Here is an 18,225-nt window from a genome sequence, read left to right as displayed (position 1 = left end):
GCGGCAGAGTTGGTGAGAGGGTGAAAGGAATGTCGGCAGTCTAGGTTGACTAGTTCATAGGTCAACATTGATGTGCGCACTCTGCATTAGAAGCTATAACAAAGTCTTTCCGTTACCCCCTGCAGACGTAAGCCGGTCCGGCCTGCTGCAGATGACGAGGACTTCAGCTCCGATGGCGAGTTCGGTGGCTCATATAACCCCAGCTCTATAACTTCACTCCTGACAGAGAGTAATCTCCAGACCAGCTCCTGCTGAGCATCTCCGTGGGACAGACTCCTCCTCTCCAGCCATGACTCTTATCCAGCCCCAGATACTGGGGCAACACCGGGTGAAACATTTACTTACTGTGCTGCCCACGGTTCTGCTTGGGTCCTGCTGTGTTACACACTCAATGGCCTCTGCACTTTGGAAGATTCTTTTCTTTGTGAATGTAAATGCCCGCCTCTGCCTGCTGGTTGGTGGTGAATTCACACTGGACCCAGCTTCCACCCAACCTTACCCCAGCTCCATTATCCATTCCATCCGCACTGGACACTTGCTGCAGTGGGAGTGACCTGAGCACGAGGGGGTGAATGTAGCCCACTGTGCCTTTCTAAGAATCAGCCAGATCCCAGCTGCTTATATATAACCGTTATGGCCCATCATGCTGCGTCAGCCTCTTTATGGATCAGGCTTGGTGTGTGGGCCGCCTTTTCCTGGGCCAGGCTTGGTGGATGTGTGTGTGTGGGCTCCTCCTCCTGGGCTGGGCTCAGTGTGTGGGCCCCTCCTTCTATGCCATGCTCGGTTTGTGTGTGGGCCCGTCCTCCTGGGCCAGGCTTGGTGTTAGCCTTTAGCTTACCTAAAGCCCTTTTTTAAGGTGCTAGATCCTTTGTCTCCAGCTACATCCAATGAGTGCCTCTCTAATGCTCACATGACCTTACACCATGCCTGAGTACGTGTAGAGACCAGCGGAGGTTCTGCATCCATCCGCCACCCAGAAAGCATGCTGCACAAACACACTTTGCTTTGTGGCACATCTTCCTGTACCTAGCCAAGGCTTATTGCACGTTTGTCATTTTGTAAGTTAATGTTTGTGCTGTATGACTGTATAAATCTGTTATTATGGAGAAGTTGGGGGGGTGGTTTGCACAGTGCACAAAAATATATAAAGTGATAGAATCATCCCTGGTAATGTGTATATATTGCAGGGGTTAGTAGGGGAAGGCATTATATATAACAACCCCATCAGACAGCTCTGTATATTGCACACCACACAAGCAATCCTGACCACGTAGGTGCAGTGTACTATGGGTAATAATGCCTCTCCCCCACCACCCTCCATATATTCCCCTGATCCCTACTGTTTATGGAATGAGCGAATCCTGTCTGCATCCTGATTATTTGTATATCGGTATATATGATTTTATAATTGATCTGGGAGCATTGTCGGCTGTGCGATGTGTAAGTCAGACATGAAATAAAGGCACCACTGATTTTATACAGGATTTGGTCACCGGTTTGGCGTTACTGGGCAGAAAAAATGACCACACTGAGGGACAGTATACCTCTCACGCCGTCCGGCTCTCTGCCCGGAGTGTGGGGATGGTATAACGCACATGCCATCCGGCCCTCTGCCCGCAATGTGGGGATGAGGGGGGCGGGGGGTGGTAGGGGGTAGAGGGGTGTCATTTATTGTGAACAAGATGGCCAACCTCACTAATGATTTCTGTGCCACTGCTAATGGTGTCAGCTGGGAACCTGTTCTATGCAAAGGGCGACAACCCTCCTGCACTGCGTACATTGGTGGCATTTCCCTGGCATGTTCTGGGTGATACAACGGTTTGATGGCCATGTTGCCGCCTTCCAGACTGATGGATACAATGCAGTGCATCTATTACCTTGTATATTGTTATCTGGGTGTGACTGGAGGGAGGCCCTGCAGTGTTCCCTTACCTAATGCACAGAAGGCTGATACTTCACATGATCACAGACTTCTCCATACAGACCTCCTTGTGTTCTCCATCTGGGCACACTGGCCAGATTGTTGCTGACCTGATCTACAGCTTTGTATAAGGGGAAAAACCAAGGTATGTATAATGTAGGTGAGGGGGAGAGGTGTACTGTAGGTGAGAGGGGAACATAGTATCCAGGTGAGGGGGATAGATGTACTGTAGGTGAGTGGGGTACGTATAATGTAGGTGAGGGGGAGAGGTGTACTGTAGGTGAGAGGGGAACATAGTATCTAGGTGAGGGGGATAGATGCAATGTACTGTAGGTGAGAGGGGCATGTATAATGTAGGTGAGGGGGAGAGGTGTACTGTAGGCAAGAGGGGAACATAGTATCTAGGTGAGGGGGAGAGATGTACTGTAGGTGAGAGGGGCATGTATAATGTAGGTGAGGGGGAGAGGTGTACTGTAGGTGAGAGGGGCACGTATAATGTAGGTGAGAGGGAGAGGTGTACTGTAGGCAAGAGCGGTACATATAATCTAGGTGAGGGGGAGAGGGGTATGGATAATGTAGGTGAGGGGGAGAGTTGTGTACTGTAGGTGAGAGCGGTACATATGATGTAGGTGAGGCGTAGAGGTGTACTGTAGGTAAGAGGGGCATGTATAATGTAAGTGAGGGGGAGAGATGTACTGTAGGCAAGAGCGGTACATATAATGTAGGTGAGGGGGAAAGGGGAGAGCGGTACATATAATGTACTGTAGGTGAGGGGGGAGAGGGGTATGGATAATGTAGGTGAGGGGGGAGAGGAATATGTATAATATAGGTGAGAGGGAGAGGTGTACTGTAGATGAGAGCGGCACATTTAATGTTGAGTGGGAGAGGTGTACTGTAGTCGAGAGCGGTCCATTTAATGTAGGTGAGTGGGAGAGTTTTACTGTAGGTGAGAGCAGTACATATAATATAGGTGAGGGGGAGTGGGGTATGTATAATATAGGTGAGGAGGAGAGGGTATAAATAATGTAAGTGAGGGGGAGAGGGAAAACGGTACATATAATGTAGGTGAGTGGGAGAGGCGTACTGTAGGCGAGAGCGGTACATATAATGTAGGTGCGGGGGAGAGGAATATGTATAATGTATGTGAAGGGGGTATGTATAATGTAGGTAAGGGGGAGAGGGGTACGTATAATATAAGTGAGGGGGAGAGGGGTATGTATGATGTAGGTAAAAGGGAGAGGTGTACATATAATGTAGGTGAGGGGGAGTGGGATATGTATAATGTAGGTGAAGGGGAGAGGGGTATGGATAATGTAGGTGCGGGGGAGAGGAATATGTATAATATAGGTGAGATGGAGAGGTGTGTACTGTAGGCAAGAGCTGTACATATAATGTAGGTTAGGGGGAGAGGTGTACGTATAATGTAGGTACGGGAGAGGAATATGTATAATGTATGTGAAGGTGAGAGGGATATGTATAATGTAGGTGAGGGGGAGAGGTGTATGGATAATGTAGGTGCGGGGGAGAGGAATATGTATAATATAGGTGAGATGGAGAGGTGTGTACTGTAGGCAAGAGCGGTACATATAATGTAGGTTAGGGGGAGAGGTGTACGTATAATGTAGGTAAAGGGAAGAGGGATATGTATAATGTAGGTACGGGAGAGGAATATGTATAATGTAGGTAAGGGGGAGAGGGATATGTATAATCTATGTGAAGGTGAGAGGGGTATGTATAATGTAGGGGAAGGTGAGAGGGGTATGTATAATGTAGGTAAGGGGGAGAGGGATATGTATAATGTAGGTGAGGGGGAGAGGGGTATGTATAATGTATGTGAAGGTGAGAGGGGTATGTATAATGTAGGGGAAGGTGAGAGGGGTATGTATAATGTAGGTAAGGGGGAGAGGGATATGTATAATGTAGGTGAGGGGGAGAGGGGTATGTATAATGTATGTGAAGGTGAGAGGGGTATGTATAATGTAGGTGAGGGGGAGAGGTACGTATAATGTAGGTGCGGGGGAGAGGAATATGTATAACGTATGTGAAGGTGAGAGGGGTATGTATAATGTAGGTAAAGGGGAGAGGGGTACAGTACGTATAATATAGGTAAGGGGGAGAGGGGTACATATAATACAGGTGAGGGGAAGAGCGGTACATATAATATAGGAGCGGGGGAGAGGAATATGTATAATGTATGTGAGGGGGAGAGGGGTATGTATAATGTATGTGAGGGGGAGAGGGGTATGTATAATGTAGGGGAAGGTGAGAGGGGTATGTATAATGTAGGTATGGGGGAGAGGGGTATGGATAATGTAGGTGAGAGGGGTATGTATAATGGGGGAGAGGGGTATGTATAATGGGGGAGAGGGGTATGTATAATGTAGGGGAAGGTGAGAGGGGTATGTATAATGTAGGGGAAGGTGAGAGGGGTATGTATAATGTAGGTGAGAGGGAGAGGGGTATGTATAATGTAGGTGAGGGGGAGAGGGGTATGTATAATGTAGGTAAGGGGGAGAGGGATATGTATAATGTAGGTAAGGGGGAGAGGGATATGTATAATGTAGGGGAAGGTGAGAGGGGTATGTATAATTTAGGGGAAGGTGAGAGGGATATGTATAATGTAGGTAAGGGGGAGAGGGGTATGTATAATGTAGGTAAAGGGGAGAGGGATATGTATAATGTAGGGGAAGGTGAGAGGGGTATGTATAATTTAGGGGAAGGTGAGAGGGATATGTGTAATGTAAGTAAGGGGGAGAGGGATATGTATAATGTATGTGAGGGGGAGAGGGGTATGTATAATGTAGGGGAAGGCGAGAGGGGTATGTATAATTTAGGGGAAGGTGAGAGGGATATGTGTAATGTAGGTAAGGGGGAGAGGGGTATGTATAATGTAGGTAAGGGGGAGAGGGATATGTATAATGTAGGGGAAGGTGAGAGGGGTATGTATAATGTAGGTAAGGGGGAGAGGGGTATGTATAATGTAGGTAAGGGGGAGAGGGATATGTATAATGTAGGGGAAGGTGAGAGGGGTATGTATAATGTAGGTAAGGGGGAGAGGGATATGTATAATGTAGGTGAGAGGGGTATGTATAATGTAGGTAAGGGGGAGAGGGATATGTATAATGTAGGTAAGGGGGAGAGGGATATGTATAATGTAGGGGAAGGTGAGAGGGGTATGTATAATTTAGGGGAAGGTGAGAGGGATATGTATAATGTAGGTAAGGGTGAGAGGGGTATGTATAATGTAGGGGAAGGTGAGAGGGGTATGTATAATGTAGGTGAGGGGGGAGAGGGGTATGTATAATGTAGGGGAAGCTGAGAGGGGTATGTATAATGTAAATGAGAGGGAGAGGGGTATGTATAATGTAGGTGAAGGGGTATGTATAATGTAGGGGAAGGTGAGAGGGGTATGTATAATGTAGGTGAGGGGGAGAAGCATCCTGCAGTTGAGGTAGTGTTATGCATGAGGGTGTAGTAAGCCGGGTCAAGAATTCGGGAGCGCAAAGATGCCTCATGAGGACTCACAGCGTTGCGGGCACACTGACATGCCACAGGTTCTGTTCTCTCTCTATGGGGGTCGTGGACCCCTACGATGGAGAATAGCTCCTGTAAGTCGGGATCTCAGCTTTTGGGCAATTAACAGTAGGGATTCCTGACCATCGGGAGGTCATCAGTCACCCATGCACGATCCCCCTCCTGTGTAAATCCACCATCAGGAGAGAATGACTACACCAGCTTACAGTAACATTAGACAATGCGGCCAGGCTCTGAGCATACCATGCTGTGCACTATAAATGCAGCCATTAGGGATCGTGTGGACTACTCTCTGCCCTGTGACTGAATGCAGGAGATGCTGGTTGTAACAACCTGTCTGACAGTTTCCATCCTGTTTGTGGAGTCCTGTTACTTCCAGTCCAATCCCAGGGGTCAGGCATGATGGATAGGTGAGTAGTGTAACAGCTGGAGGGGACATGTTTCCCCTGGTCCATAGCCCTAGGTAACAGCCCTGAATACTGTATGTCCATGCTGCTCCTCGTCACCACACCTTCCCGTCACTGTGTATAGCAGGAGCTGACGTCTGTGGGCTGCGGCCTACGTGCTGGTTGTTCTGTCTTCCCAGCAGGCTGGGATGGGGAGTGGGTTTCTCCATGCGTCCTGGTGAGGTCATGCCTCATTCTTCAGGCCCCTGTTAGATTCCTGGAGCCTGAGATCATCCCATAAAGCCAGGACTATGCCAGGATCCAGCATAAACGGGCGTCTGTTTTCGGTGCTCTGTCTGAGGGACACGTCCATGGGTTCTGACTGGCAACCAATTACATTGGTAACACTGAAAACTCCACATTAATACTTTTATTCCTCTAGTGTCCCCTCTCTGGGTCTCTGCTGCGTGTGACACTGTGACCTCCCCTCATACAGACACTACATACCTAGGTCCTCAGATCACTGTCCTATCCTGGTGTCATCCTACTTATCTAATCGCTCTGTGTCCCCTCTCTGGGTCTCTGCTACATGTGACACTGTGACCTCCCGTCATACAGACACTACACCCCGAGGTTCTCAGGGCACTGTCCTATCCTGGTCTCATCCTACTTATCTAATCGCTCTCTGTGTCTCTGCTGCGTGTGACACTGTGACCTCTCCTCATACAGACATTACACCCCTAGGTCCTCAGGGCACTGTCCTATCCTGGTCTCATCCTACTTATCTAATCGCTCTCTGTGTCTCTGCTGCGTGTGACACTGTGACCTCTCCTCATACAGACACTACACCCCGAGGTCCTCAGGTCACTGGCCTATCCTGGTCTCATCCTACTTATCTAATCGCTCTGTATCTCCTCTCTGGATCTCTGCTGCATGTGACACTGACCTCTGCTCAGGATGTAGTATCCCTAGGTCCTCAGGTAACTCCTATCCTAGTCTCATCCTAGCTGCATGTGACACTGTGACCTTTCCTCATACAGACACTACACCCAGGGGTCCTCAGGGCACTGTCCTATCCTGGTCTCATCCTACTTATCTAATCGCTCTGTGTCCCCTCTCTAGGTCTCTGCTGTATGTGACACTGTGACCTCTCCTCATACAGACACTACACCCCGAGGTCCTCAGGTCACTGTCCTATCCTGGTCTCATCCTACTTATCTAATCGCTCTGTGTCTCTGCTGCATGTGACACTGTGACCTCTCCTCATACAGACACTACACCCCGAGGTCCTCAGGTCACTGTCCTATCCTGGTCTCATCCTACTTATCTAATCGCTCTGTGTCTCTGCTGCATGTGACACTGTGACCTCCCCTCATACAGACACTACACCCCTAGGTCCTCAGGTCACTGTCCTATCCTGGTCTCATCCTAATTATCTAATCGCTCTGTGTCTCCTCTCTGGATCTCTGCTGCATGTGACACTGTGACCTCCCCTCATACAGACAATACACCCCTAGGTCCTCAGGTCACTGTCCTATCCTGGTCTCATCCTACTTATCTAATCGCTCTGTGTCCCCTCTCTGGGTCACTGCTGCATGTGACACTGTGACCTCCCCTCATACAGACACTACACCCCTAGGTCCTCAGGTCACTGTCCTATCCTGGTCTCATCCTACTTATCTAATCGCTCTGTGTCCCCTCTTTAGGTCTCTGCTGCATGTGACACTGTGACCTCCCCTCATACAGACACTACACCCCGAGGTCCTCAGGTCACTGTCCTATCCTGGTCTCATCCTACTTATCTAATCGCTCTGTGTCTCTGCTGCATGTGACACTGTGACCTCTCCTCATACAGACACTACACCCCTAGGTCCTCAGGTCACTGTCCTATCCTGGTCTCATCCTACTTATCTAATCGCTCTGTGTCCCCTCTCTAGGTCTCTGCTGCATGTGACACTGTGACCTCCCCTCATACAGACACTACACCCCGAGGTCTTCAGGTCACTGTCCTATCCTGGTCTCATCCTACTTATCTAATCGCTCTGTGTCCCCTCTTTAGGTCTCTGCTGCATGTGACACTGTGACCTCCCCTCATACAGACACTACACCCCGAGGTCCTCAGGTCACTGTCCTATCCTGGTCTCATCCTACTTATCTAATCGCTCTGTGTCTCTGCTGCATGTGACACTGTGACCTCACCTCATACAGACACTACACCCCTAGGTCCTCAGGTCACTGTCCTATCCTGGTGTCATCCTACTTATCTAATCGCTCTCAGTGTTCCAACTCCTGTTGGTATTACTAGCCGAGGTGACGACTTAATAGCATCCTGCATTGGAAAGTTGATCTCTGCGTAAGCCGCTTATAATGGAGAGTATCGCTCAGTGTGTATGGCCCCTTTAGGCACCATGATGTCATTTGCAGCAGTGGGGTGGTCGGACTGAGAATGTTATAGCTGATTGGTATAATAAGACTGATGGTGTATGACTTCATGTTCTACACCCAGCCCTTTCCCCCTCGGCTACCTACCCTGCTGTAATGACAAAGGCTGCATCCTAATCACATTATTGTCCTATTAATCAGCAGAACAATACTAATATTATGCATACCAAGCATAATGATGATATCTCTTATCTAGTATGATACTATCTTCCCTGATACACCCAGCAATGCAATGTGACCCCCAACCTGGTGGCCCTAATCCGCAGCAGGGGCCTGGCAACAGCATATGGACAGGTAACATTAACCCCTGCTTCGCCGCCTCACAGACAGCATCCTGATTACACATTGACGTGTATCCCTGAGATGTGCCGGAACAATGCACCGAGACCTCACAGGAACCCATATGTTGGGGAAGAGACATTTCCATTCTCATGTATTAGTATATCAGCAGCACAGTGAGAGGCTGCCACCACCAAACTCTTACCCCTGGCACTTGGAACCACTTCCCTCTGGGTAGGAGATGACCGCTGCAGCACCTCCTGGATGGTGTCGGCTAATTCTTCCCTGTGCGCTTACTGTAGACCAGTGCTGCTGTGGTAGTGGGCGGAGATATGATTGGTCGCAGGATACAAGCAGTATTCCCAGCTGACTGTACCAGGTATACACAGCAGACAGAGGGACTACAGGTCATACACATACAACAACATGCTGGTGAAGATGATACACAAGGGATCCGGGCAGCATGCCGCGTTCTCCACGAAGGCCCGGAGACTGGCGCTGGAATTCTCAGGATGCCCCTCACTGGCATTTACACACCACTGACATCAGGGTTTCTCTTCAGGACAGAGAGTCATCACGCAGACTACACAGTCTCACTAGCTGTTTGGGTTTATAGAGGTATAGGATATACAATATGCTTCCTTAGTTGTACAGGAAAGTCACAGACTACCCAGTGACCAGCGCCATCCCTCCGGTTACCTGTACCTATTACTGGCACAGAGATCTGTACACAGACGCAGGTGTGCTCTCCCAGCACCACCCGGCTCCGGTTACACTAGCCTTTGTTAGTGCCAGGATAACTGACATATGGATTGCATTGGCGGCGGTATTACTGAGGCATCACATTCTGTAGCGTGCAACAGCCGCCACATAGTAAATCCTGAATGTCACAGAACAAGGTGAGTCCCCGAAGAGTTCCACCATCCCTGGTCTGACCAACCTATCCAGATGGTGTGAAACTACAAGGCTACCTATGGAAAAACTGTGGCAGGGCATGCTGGGATGTGTAGTTTCATAACAGCATTTTGCATCGTACCAATTTCTCCATATGCACATTTTAGTCCACATACCATAGGGGTGTGTGTATATCTGCCATATGTGCAGCACAGGAGCACACCTGGAATGGATCCCTATATAAAGCCAATATCGGCATCTTCAGGGGGAGTCATACAGACCACGCCGCTGTGACTGCACCATATACTGATGGAGGTGGGTGTGGCCAGTACATTCCCGCTGACCGCTCTGTCCTTCTGGCTGACGGGTGATATGCCCAGAGCACTACTGTGTGACGTGTTATTGTCAGAGCAAGGAGGAACATATATGTGATGATGGGGTTAAATGAATAGCCCGGAAAACCAAATTGTGAAAAATCTGTCTTTTTCACATCCGAAAACCGTACAGGTCTAAATAAATAATCCCCCATAGGTACTGTGTAGCTATATAGCAGCATAAACCAGAATACATGACTATAATAGGCTATACACAAAGAATACGCACATATACTAGGAACTACATCCGGCATACAGGAGTAGAGAAGTGATACTGTGTAACTAGTAATACATAGTGGCTGAGAATGTATACTAGGAAGTACATCCGGCATACAGGAGTAGAGAAGTGATACTGTGTAACTGGTAATACATAGTGGCTGAGAATGTATACTAGGAACTACATCCGGAATACAGGAGTAGAGAAGTGATACTGTGTAACTGGCAATACATAGTGGATGAGAATGTATACTAGGAAGTACATCCGGAATACAGGATTAGAGAAGTGATACTGTGTAACTGGTAATACATAGTGGATGAGAATGTATACTAGGAAGTACATCCGGCATACAGGATTAGAGAAGTGATACTGTGTAACTAGTAATACATAGTGGATGAGAATGTATACTAGGAAGTACATCCGGCATACAGGATTAGAGAAGTGATACTGTGTAACTGGTAATACATAGTGGATGAGAATGTATACTAGGAAGTACATCCGGCATACAGGATTAGAGAAGTGATACTGTGTAACTAGTAATACATAGTGGCTGAGAATGTATACTAGGAATTATATCCGGCATACAGGATTAAAGAAATGATACTGTGTAACTGGTAATACATAGTGGATGAGAATGTATACTAGGAAGTACATCCGGCATACAGGATTAGAGAAGTGATACTGTGTAACTGGTAATACATAGTGGATGAGAATGTATACTAGGAAGTACATCCGGCATACAGGATTAGAGAAGTGATACTGTGTAACTAGTAATACATAGTGGATGAGAATGTATACTAGGAAGTACATCCGGCATACAGGATTAGAGAAGTGATACTGTGTAACTGGCAATACATCATGGATGAGAATGTATACTAGGAAGTACATCCGGCATACAGGATTAGAGAAGTGATACTGTGTAACTGGTAATACATAGTGGATGAGAATGTATACTAGGAAGTACATCCGGCATACAGGATTAGATAATTGATACTGTGTAACTAGCAATACATAGTGGGTAAGAACATATACCAGGCATTTCATTAGGCATGCAGTATTACAGAAGTGATACTGTGTAACTGGCAATACATAGTGGATAAGAACATATACTAGGAAATACATTAGGCATACATGATAATAGAAGTGGTACTGTGTAACTGTCAATACATCGTGGATAGGAACATATAGTAGGAATTACATTAGGCATATAGGATTAGGGAAGTGATACTGTGTATCTGCAATACATAGTGGATGAGAACATTTACTAGGAATTACATTAAGCACACAGGATAATAGAAGTGGTACTGTGCAACCAGCAAGGCATAGTGGATGGGAATGTTATACTAGGAATTACATTGGGTGAGCAGGATTAGAGAAGCGGCCCTGGGTAGCTGGCTATACATAGGAATCGGGAGAAGTAGTACTGTGCATGTGTCCTTACAGAGTCTTACCTGCAGACAGGTGTGTCAGTCTCACAAGCTCATCCCGCCTGTGTGTTTACATCCAGCGCCCTTACTCCATATTAGGACATGTTGTCCTCAGAGACGTCACCTGGAGACATGACTCACACAATAATCTCCTGCTTTGTGTAGCACGAATACCTGGATCTCACCGCCTAAAATACCAGTTTCACCTGTATGAAAAGATGTATTGTAATGAGTAAATGTTGACTGATAAACACTTTAAAATATGAGATAATCCCTTCTGTCATAGACAGCAAAAGCAACTGCAACGCTGCAGAACATATTCTCACTGTCCTTATATTGCATCATCCTGTACCACCTCTGCCAGGGGACGGCTCAGTGCACCTACAACATACCTCACTCATATATCCTTCCTGGCTGCCCAACACAAGGAATACATGTCCAGACATATGGATGCTATAGTGAGTGAAAGCAGCAGCTCTGCCATACTTTACCATGCACGTGGACTACGCCTGCCAAACAAGTGGTAATGTCCCAAGGAGCTTGCACTCTAATGATACAATGACAGAACCTGTCCACAGGAGCTTGCGCTCTAATGATACAATGAGAGAGCCTGTCCCCAGGAGCTTACACTGTAATGATACAATGAGAGAGCCTGTCCCCAGGAGCTTGCACTCTAATGATACATTGACATAGCCTGTCCCCAGGAGCTTGCACTCTAATGATACAATGACATAGCCTGTCCCCAGGAGCTTGCGTTCTAATGATACAATGACAGAGCCTGTCCCCAGGAGCTTGCACTCTAATGATACAATGACAGAGCCTGTCCCCAGGAGCTTGCACTCTAATGCTACAATGACAGAGCCTGTCCCCAGGAGCTTGCACTCTAATGATACAATGAGAGAGCCTGTCCCCAGGAGCTTGCTCTCTAAGGATACAATGACAGAGCCTGTCCCCAGGAGCTTGCGCTCTAATGATACAATGACATAGCCTGTCCCCAGGAGCTTGCACTCTAATGATACAATGACAGAGCCTGTCCCCAGGAGCTTGCACTCTAATGATACAATGACAGAGCCTGTCCCCAGGAGCTTGCGCTCTAATGATACAATGACATAGCCTGTCCCCAGGAGCTTGCGCTCTAATGATACAAGGAGAGAGTCTGTGCCCAGGAGCTTGCACTCTAATGATACAATGACAGAGCCCGCCCCAGGAGCTTGCGCTCTACTGATACAATGACATAGCCTGTCCCCAGGAGCTTGCACTCTAATGATACAATGACAGAGCCTGTCCCCAGGAGCTTGCACTCTAATGATACAATGAGAGAGCCTGTCCCCAGGAGCTTGCACTCTAATGATACAATGAGAGAGCCTGTGCCCAGGAGCTTGCACTCTAATGATACAATGACAGAGCCCGTCCCCAGGAGTTTGCAGTCTAATGATACATTGACAGAGCCTGTCCCCAGGAGCTTGTGCTCTAATGATACAATGACAGAGCCTGTCCCCAGGAGCTTGCGCTCTAATGATACAATGACAGAGCCTGTCCCCAGGAGCTTGCGCTCTAATGATACAATGACATAGCCTGTCCCCAGGAGCTTGCGCTCTAATGATACAATGACAGAGCCAGTCCCCAGGAGCTTGCGCTCTAATGATACAATGAGAGAGCCCGTCCCCAGGAGCTTGCGCTCTAATGATACATTGACATAGCCTGTCCCCAGGAGCTTGCACTCTAATGATACAATGACAGAGCCCGTCCCCAGGAGCTTGCGCTCTAATGATACAATGAAAGAGCCCGTCCCCAGGAGCTTGCGCTCTAATGATACATTGACATAGCCTGTCCCCAGGAGCTTGCACTCTAATGCTACAATGACAGAGCCTGTCCCCAGGAGCTTGCACTCTAATGATACAATGAGAGAGCCTGTCCCCAGGAGCTTGCTCTCTAAGGATACAATGACAGAGCCTGTCCCCAGGAGCTTGCACTCTAATGATACAATGACAGAGCCTGTCCCCAGGAGCTTGCGCTCTAATGATACAATGAGAGAGCCTGTCCCCAGGAGCTTGCAGTCTAATGATACATTGACATAGCCTGTCCCCAGGAGCTTGCGCTCTAATGATACAATGACAGAGCCCGTCCCCAGGAGCTTGCGCTCTAATGATACAATGACATAGCCTGTCCCCAGGAGCTTGCGCTCTAATGATACAATGAGAGAGCCCGTCCCCAGGAGCTTGCGCTCTAATGATACATTGACATAGCCTGTCCCCAGGAGTTTGCAGTCTAATGATACATTGACATAGCCTGTCCCCAGGAGCTTGCGCTCTAATGATACAATGACAGAGCCCGTCCCCAGGAGCTTGCGCTCTAATGATACAATGACATAGCCTGTCCCCAGGAGCTTGCGCTCTAATGATACAATGAGAGAGCCCGTCCCCAGGAGCTTGCGCTCTAATGATACATTGACATAGCCTGTCCCCAGGAGCTTGCGCTCTAATGATACAATGACATAGCCTGTCCCCAGGAGCTTGCGCTCTAATGATACAATGAGAGAGCCCGTCCCCAGGAGCTTGCGCTCTAATGATACATTGACATAGCCTGTCCCCAGGAGCTTGCGCTCTAATGATACAATGACAGAGCCTGTCCCCAGGAGCTTGCGCTCTAATGATACAATGACATAGCCCGTCCCCAGGAGTTTGCAGTCTAATGATATGACAGAGTCTGTCCCCAGGAGCTTGCGCTCTAATGACACAATGACAGAGCCTGTCCCCAGGAGCTTGCGCTCTAATGATACAATGAGAGAGCCTTTCCCCAGGAGGTTGCACTCTAATGTTACAATGACAGAGCCCGTCCCCAGGAGCTTGCGCTCTAATGATACAATGAGAGAGCCTGTCCCCAGGAGCTTGCGCTCTAATGATACAATGAGAGAGCCTGTCCCCAGGAGCTTGCGCTCTAATGATACAATGAGAGAGCCTGTCCCCAGGAGCTTGCGCTCTAATGATACAATGACAGAGCCTGTCCCCAGGAGCTTGCACTCTAATGATACAATGACAGAGCCCATCCCCAGGAGCTTGCACTCTAATGATACAATGACAGAGCCTGTCCCCAGGAGCTTGCGCTCTAATGATACAATGAGAGAGCCCGTCCCCAGGAGCTTGCGCTCTAATGATACAATGACAGAGCCCGTCCCCAGGAGCTTGCGCTCTAATGATACAATGACAGAGCCTGTCCCCAGGAGCTTGCGCTCTAATGATACAATGACAGAGCCGGTCCCCAGGAGCTTGCGCTCTAATGATACAATGACAGAGCCCGTCCCCAGGAGCTTGCGCTCTAATGATACAATGACAGAGCCTGTGCCCAGGAGCTTGTGCTCTAATGATACAATGGCAGAGCCTGTCCCCAGGAGCTTGCGCTATAATGATACAATGAGAGAGCCTGTTCCCAGGAGCTTGCGCTCTAATGATACAATGACAGAGCCTGTCCCCAGGAGCTTGCGCTCTAATGATACAATGACAGAGCCCGTCCCCAGGAGCTTGCGCTCTAATGATACAATGACAGAGCCTGTGCCCAGGAGCTTGTGCTCTAATGATACAATGACAGAGCCTGTCCCCAGGAGCTTGCGCTCTAATGATACAATGACAGAGCCTGTCCCCAGGAGCTTGCGCTGTAATGATACAATGACAGAGCCTGTCCCCAGGAGCTTGCACTCTAATGATACAATGACAGAGCCCATCCCCAGGAGCTTGCACTCTAATGATACAATGACAGAGCCTGTCCCCAGGAGCTTGCGCTCTAATGATACAATGAGAGAGCCCGTCCCCAGGAGCTTGCGCTCTAATGATACAATGACAGAGCCCGTCCCCAGGAGCTTGCGCGCTAATGATACAATGACAGAGCCTGTCCCCAGGAGCTTGTGCTCTAATGATACAATGGCAGAGCCTGTCCCCAGGAGCTTGCGCTCTAATGATACAATGACAGAGCCCGTCCCCAGGAGCTTGCGCTCTAATGATACAATGACAGAGCCCGTCACCAGGAGCTTGCGCTCTAATGATACAATGACAGAGCCTTTCCCCCGGAGCTTGCGCTCTAATGATACAATGACAGAGCCTGTCCCCAGGAGCTTACGCTCTACTGATACAATGGCAGAGCCTGTCCCCACGAGCTTGCGCTCTAATAAAACAATGAGAGAGCCTGTCCCCAGGAGCTTGTGCTCTAATGATACAATGACAGAGCCTGTCCCCAGGAGCTTGCGCTGTAATGATACAATGAGAGAGCCTGTCCCCACGAGCTTGCGCTCTAATGATACAATGACAGAGCCTGTCCCCAGGAGCTTGCACTCTAATGATACAATGAGAGAGCCTGTCCCCAGGAGCTTGCGCTCTAATGATACAATGACAGAGCCCGTCCCCAGGAGCTTGCGCTCTAATGATACAATGAGAGAGCCCGTCCCCAGGAGCTTCCGTTCTAATGATACAATGAGAGAGCCTGTCCCCAGGAGCTTGCGCTCTAATGATACAATGACAGAGCCTGTCCCCAGGAGCTTGCACTCTAATGATACAATGAGAGAGCCTGTCCCCAGGAGCTTGCGCTCTAATGATACAATGACAGAGCCCGTCCCCAGGAGCTTGCGCTCTAATGATACAATGAGAGAGCCCGTCCCCAGGAGCTTCCGTTCTAATGATACAATGAGAGAGCCTGTCCCCAGGAGCTTGCGCTCTAATGATACAATGAGAGAGCCCGTCCCCAGGAGCTTCCGTTCTAATGATACAATGAGAGAGCCTGTCCCCAGGAGCTTGCGCTCTAATGATACGATGACATAGCCTGTCCCCAGGAGCTTGCGCTCTAATGATACAATGAGAGAGCCTGTCCCCAGGAGCTTGCGCTCTAATGATACAATGACATAGCCTGTCCCCAGGAGCTTGCGCTCTAATGATACAATGACAGAGCCTGTCCCCACGAGCTTGCGCTCTAATGATACAATGACATAGCCTGTCCCCAGGAGCTTGCGCTCTAATGATACAATGAGAGAACTAGGTCATCATGGGGAAGGTCGACAGTCAAAAGTTTTTCACTCTTTTTGAGTCGACATGTGCTGACAGGCGGTATTTCATGCCCTACCATTCACTTGGGCATTGAGGGAGGATACAATATTGTGCCGAGCGCAGTGCGCCATGCCAGGTGATGTGCTGCACCGATACAGTGTCTATGTCGACTGTGTCGACATTTGGGACAAAGAAAACGGGGAAAAACCCATGTCAACCTAATGCTTGTGTCGACCCAATGACCCTGTCAACCTTTTCAGGTATCGACCTTAGTGCTGTGGACAGGTCCGACAAGAGGGGGGGGGGGGGGAGCAGGTACAGTTTACCCGGGCCCAGACCTGTCAAGTTTTTATATTATTTGGTTGCTAGGTGCTCTGTGTCTGCTGCCTCCCTGCATGCTGCTGGGGCTGAGATCCAACTCCGGAAGTCAGCCTGTAACCAATGACTGAGCATGTACTGTAACTCCATGTTAACCCCTGGCAGAGAATGTTAACCCCTGGCAGAGCATGTAACTCCTGGCAGAGCATGTAACCCCTGGCATCAAGCATGAAACCCATAGCAATGAGCATTTAGGTAAGCGGAACTTACTGTATGTGGCATAAAATGTGTGGTATATGTAATAGGCATTGAAGTGTGTTGCATAATATGTAATGAGCATTATAGTGCATGGAATAACATGGGGTGTGGCATAATGTGTAATGAGCATTATAGTGCATGGAATAACATGGCGTGTGGCATAATGTGTAATGAGCATTATAGTGCATGGAATAACATGGCGTGTGGCATAATGTGTAATGGGCATTATAGTGCATGGAATAACATGGCGTGTGGCATAATGTGTAATGGGCATTATAGTGCATGGAATAACATGGCGTGCGTCATAATGTGTAATGAGCATTATAGTGCATGGAATAACATGGCGTGTGGCATAATGTGTAATGGGCATTATAGTGCATGGAATAACATGGCGTGTGGCATAATGTGTAATGAGCATTATAGTGCATGGAATAACATGGCGTGTGGCATAATGTGTAATGGGCATTATAGTGCATGGAATAACATGGCGTGCGGCATAATATGTAATGGGCATTATAGTGCATGGAATAACATGGCGTGCGGCATTATGTGTAATGGGCATTATAGTGCATGGAATAACATGGCGTGCGGCATAATGTGTAATGAGCATTATAGTGCATGGAATAACATGGCGTGCGTCATAATGTGTAATGGGCATTATAGTGCATGGAATAACATGGCGTGTGGCATAATGTGTAATGGGCATTATAGTGCATGGAATAACATGGCGTGTGGCATAATGTGTAATGGGCATTATAGTGCATGGAATAACATGGCGTGTGGCATAATGTGTAATGGGCATTATAGTGCATGGAATAACATGGCGTGTGGCATAATGTGTAATGAGCATTATAGTGCATGGAATAACATGGCGTGCGGCATAATGTGTAATGGGCATTATAGTGCATGGAATAACATGGCGTGCGGCATAATGTGTAATGGGCATTATAGTGCATGGAATAACATGGCGTGCGGCATAATGTGTAATGGGCATTATAGTGCATGGAATAACATGGCGTGTGGCATAATGTGTAATGGGCATTATAGTGCATGGAATAACATGGCGTGTGGCATAATGTGTAATGGGCATTATGGCATGCAGTATAATATGTAATGATGTAATGGATGTGTGACATGTGTAATAGGAA

At 48.2% G+C, this 18,225-nt stretch overlaps 2 protein-coding genes across 7 annotated transcripts in view; one reads left to right on the top strand and one right to left on the bottom strand.

The window, feature by feature from the left end:
• Window positions 1-1,484, top strand: part of CGN (cingulin) — a 52,198-nt gene extending 50,714 nt beyond the window's left edge. For all 5 annotated transcript variants that reach the window (XM_083167643.1, XM_083167639.1, XM_083167642.1 and 2 more), the window contains one exon: window positions 126-1,484. In XM_083167643.1, the coding sequence (XP_083023769.1) occupies window positions 126-255 (130 nt within the window). In that variant the 3' untranslated portion in view covers window positions 256-1,484. The remainder of the gene's footprint in view (window positions 1-125) is intronic.
• Window positions 1-18,225, bottom strand: part of POGZ (pogo transposable element derived with ZNF domain) — a 122,037-nt gene that overhangs the window by 91,129 nt on the left and 12,683 nt on the right. For both annotated transcript variants that reach the window (XM_083167646.1, XM_083167645.1), the window contains exon 2: window positions 11,499-11,680. The gene's annotated coding sequence lies outside the window, so the exon portion shown is untranslated. The remainder of the gene's footprint in view (window positions 1-11,498; window positions 11,681-18,225) is intronic.

The sequence above is a fragment of the Crinia signifera genome, chromosome 12, assembly GCF_055691185.1.
Source record: "Crinia signifera chromosome 12, ASM5569118v1, whole genome shotgun sequence".
Lineage (NCBI taxonomy): Eukaryota > Metazoa > Chordata > Amphibia > Anura > Myobatrachidae > Crinia > Crinia signifera.
The sequence above is the reverse complement of the archived record's forward strand: the minus strand, read 5'-3'. Positions and strand labels throughout refer to the sequence as shown.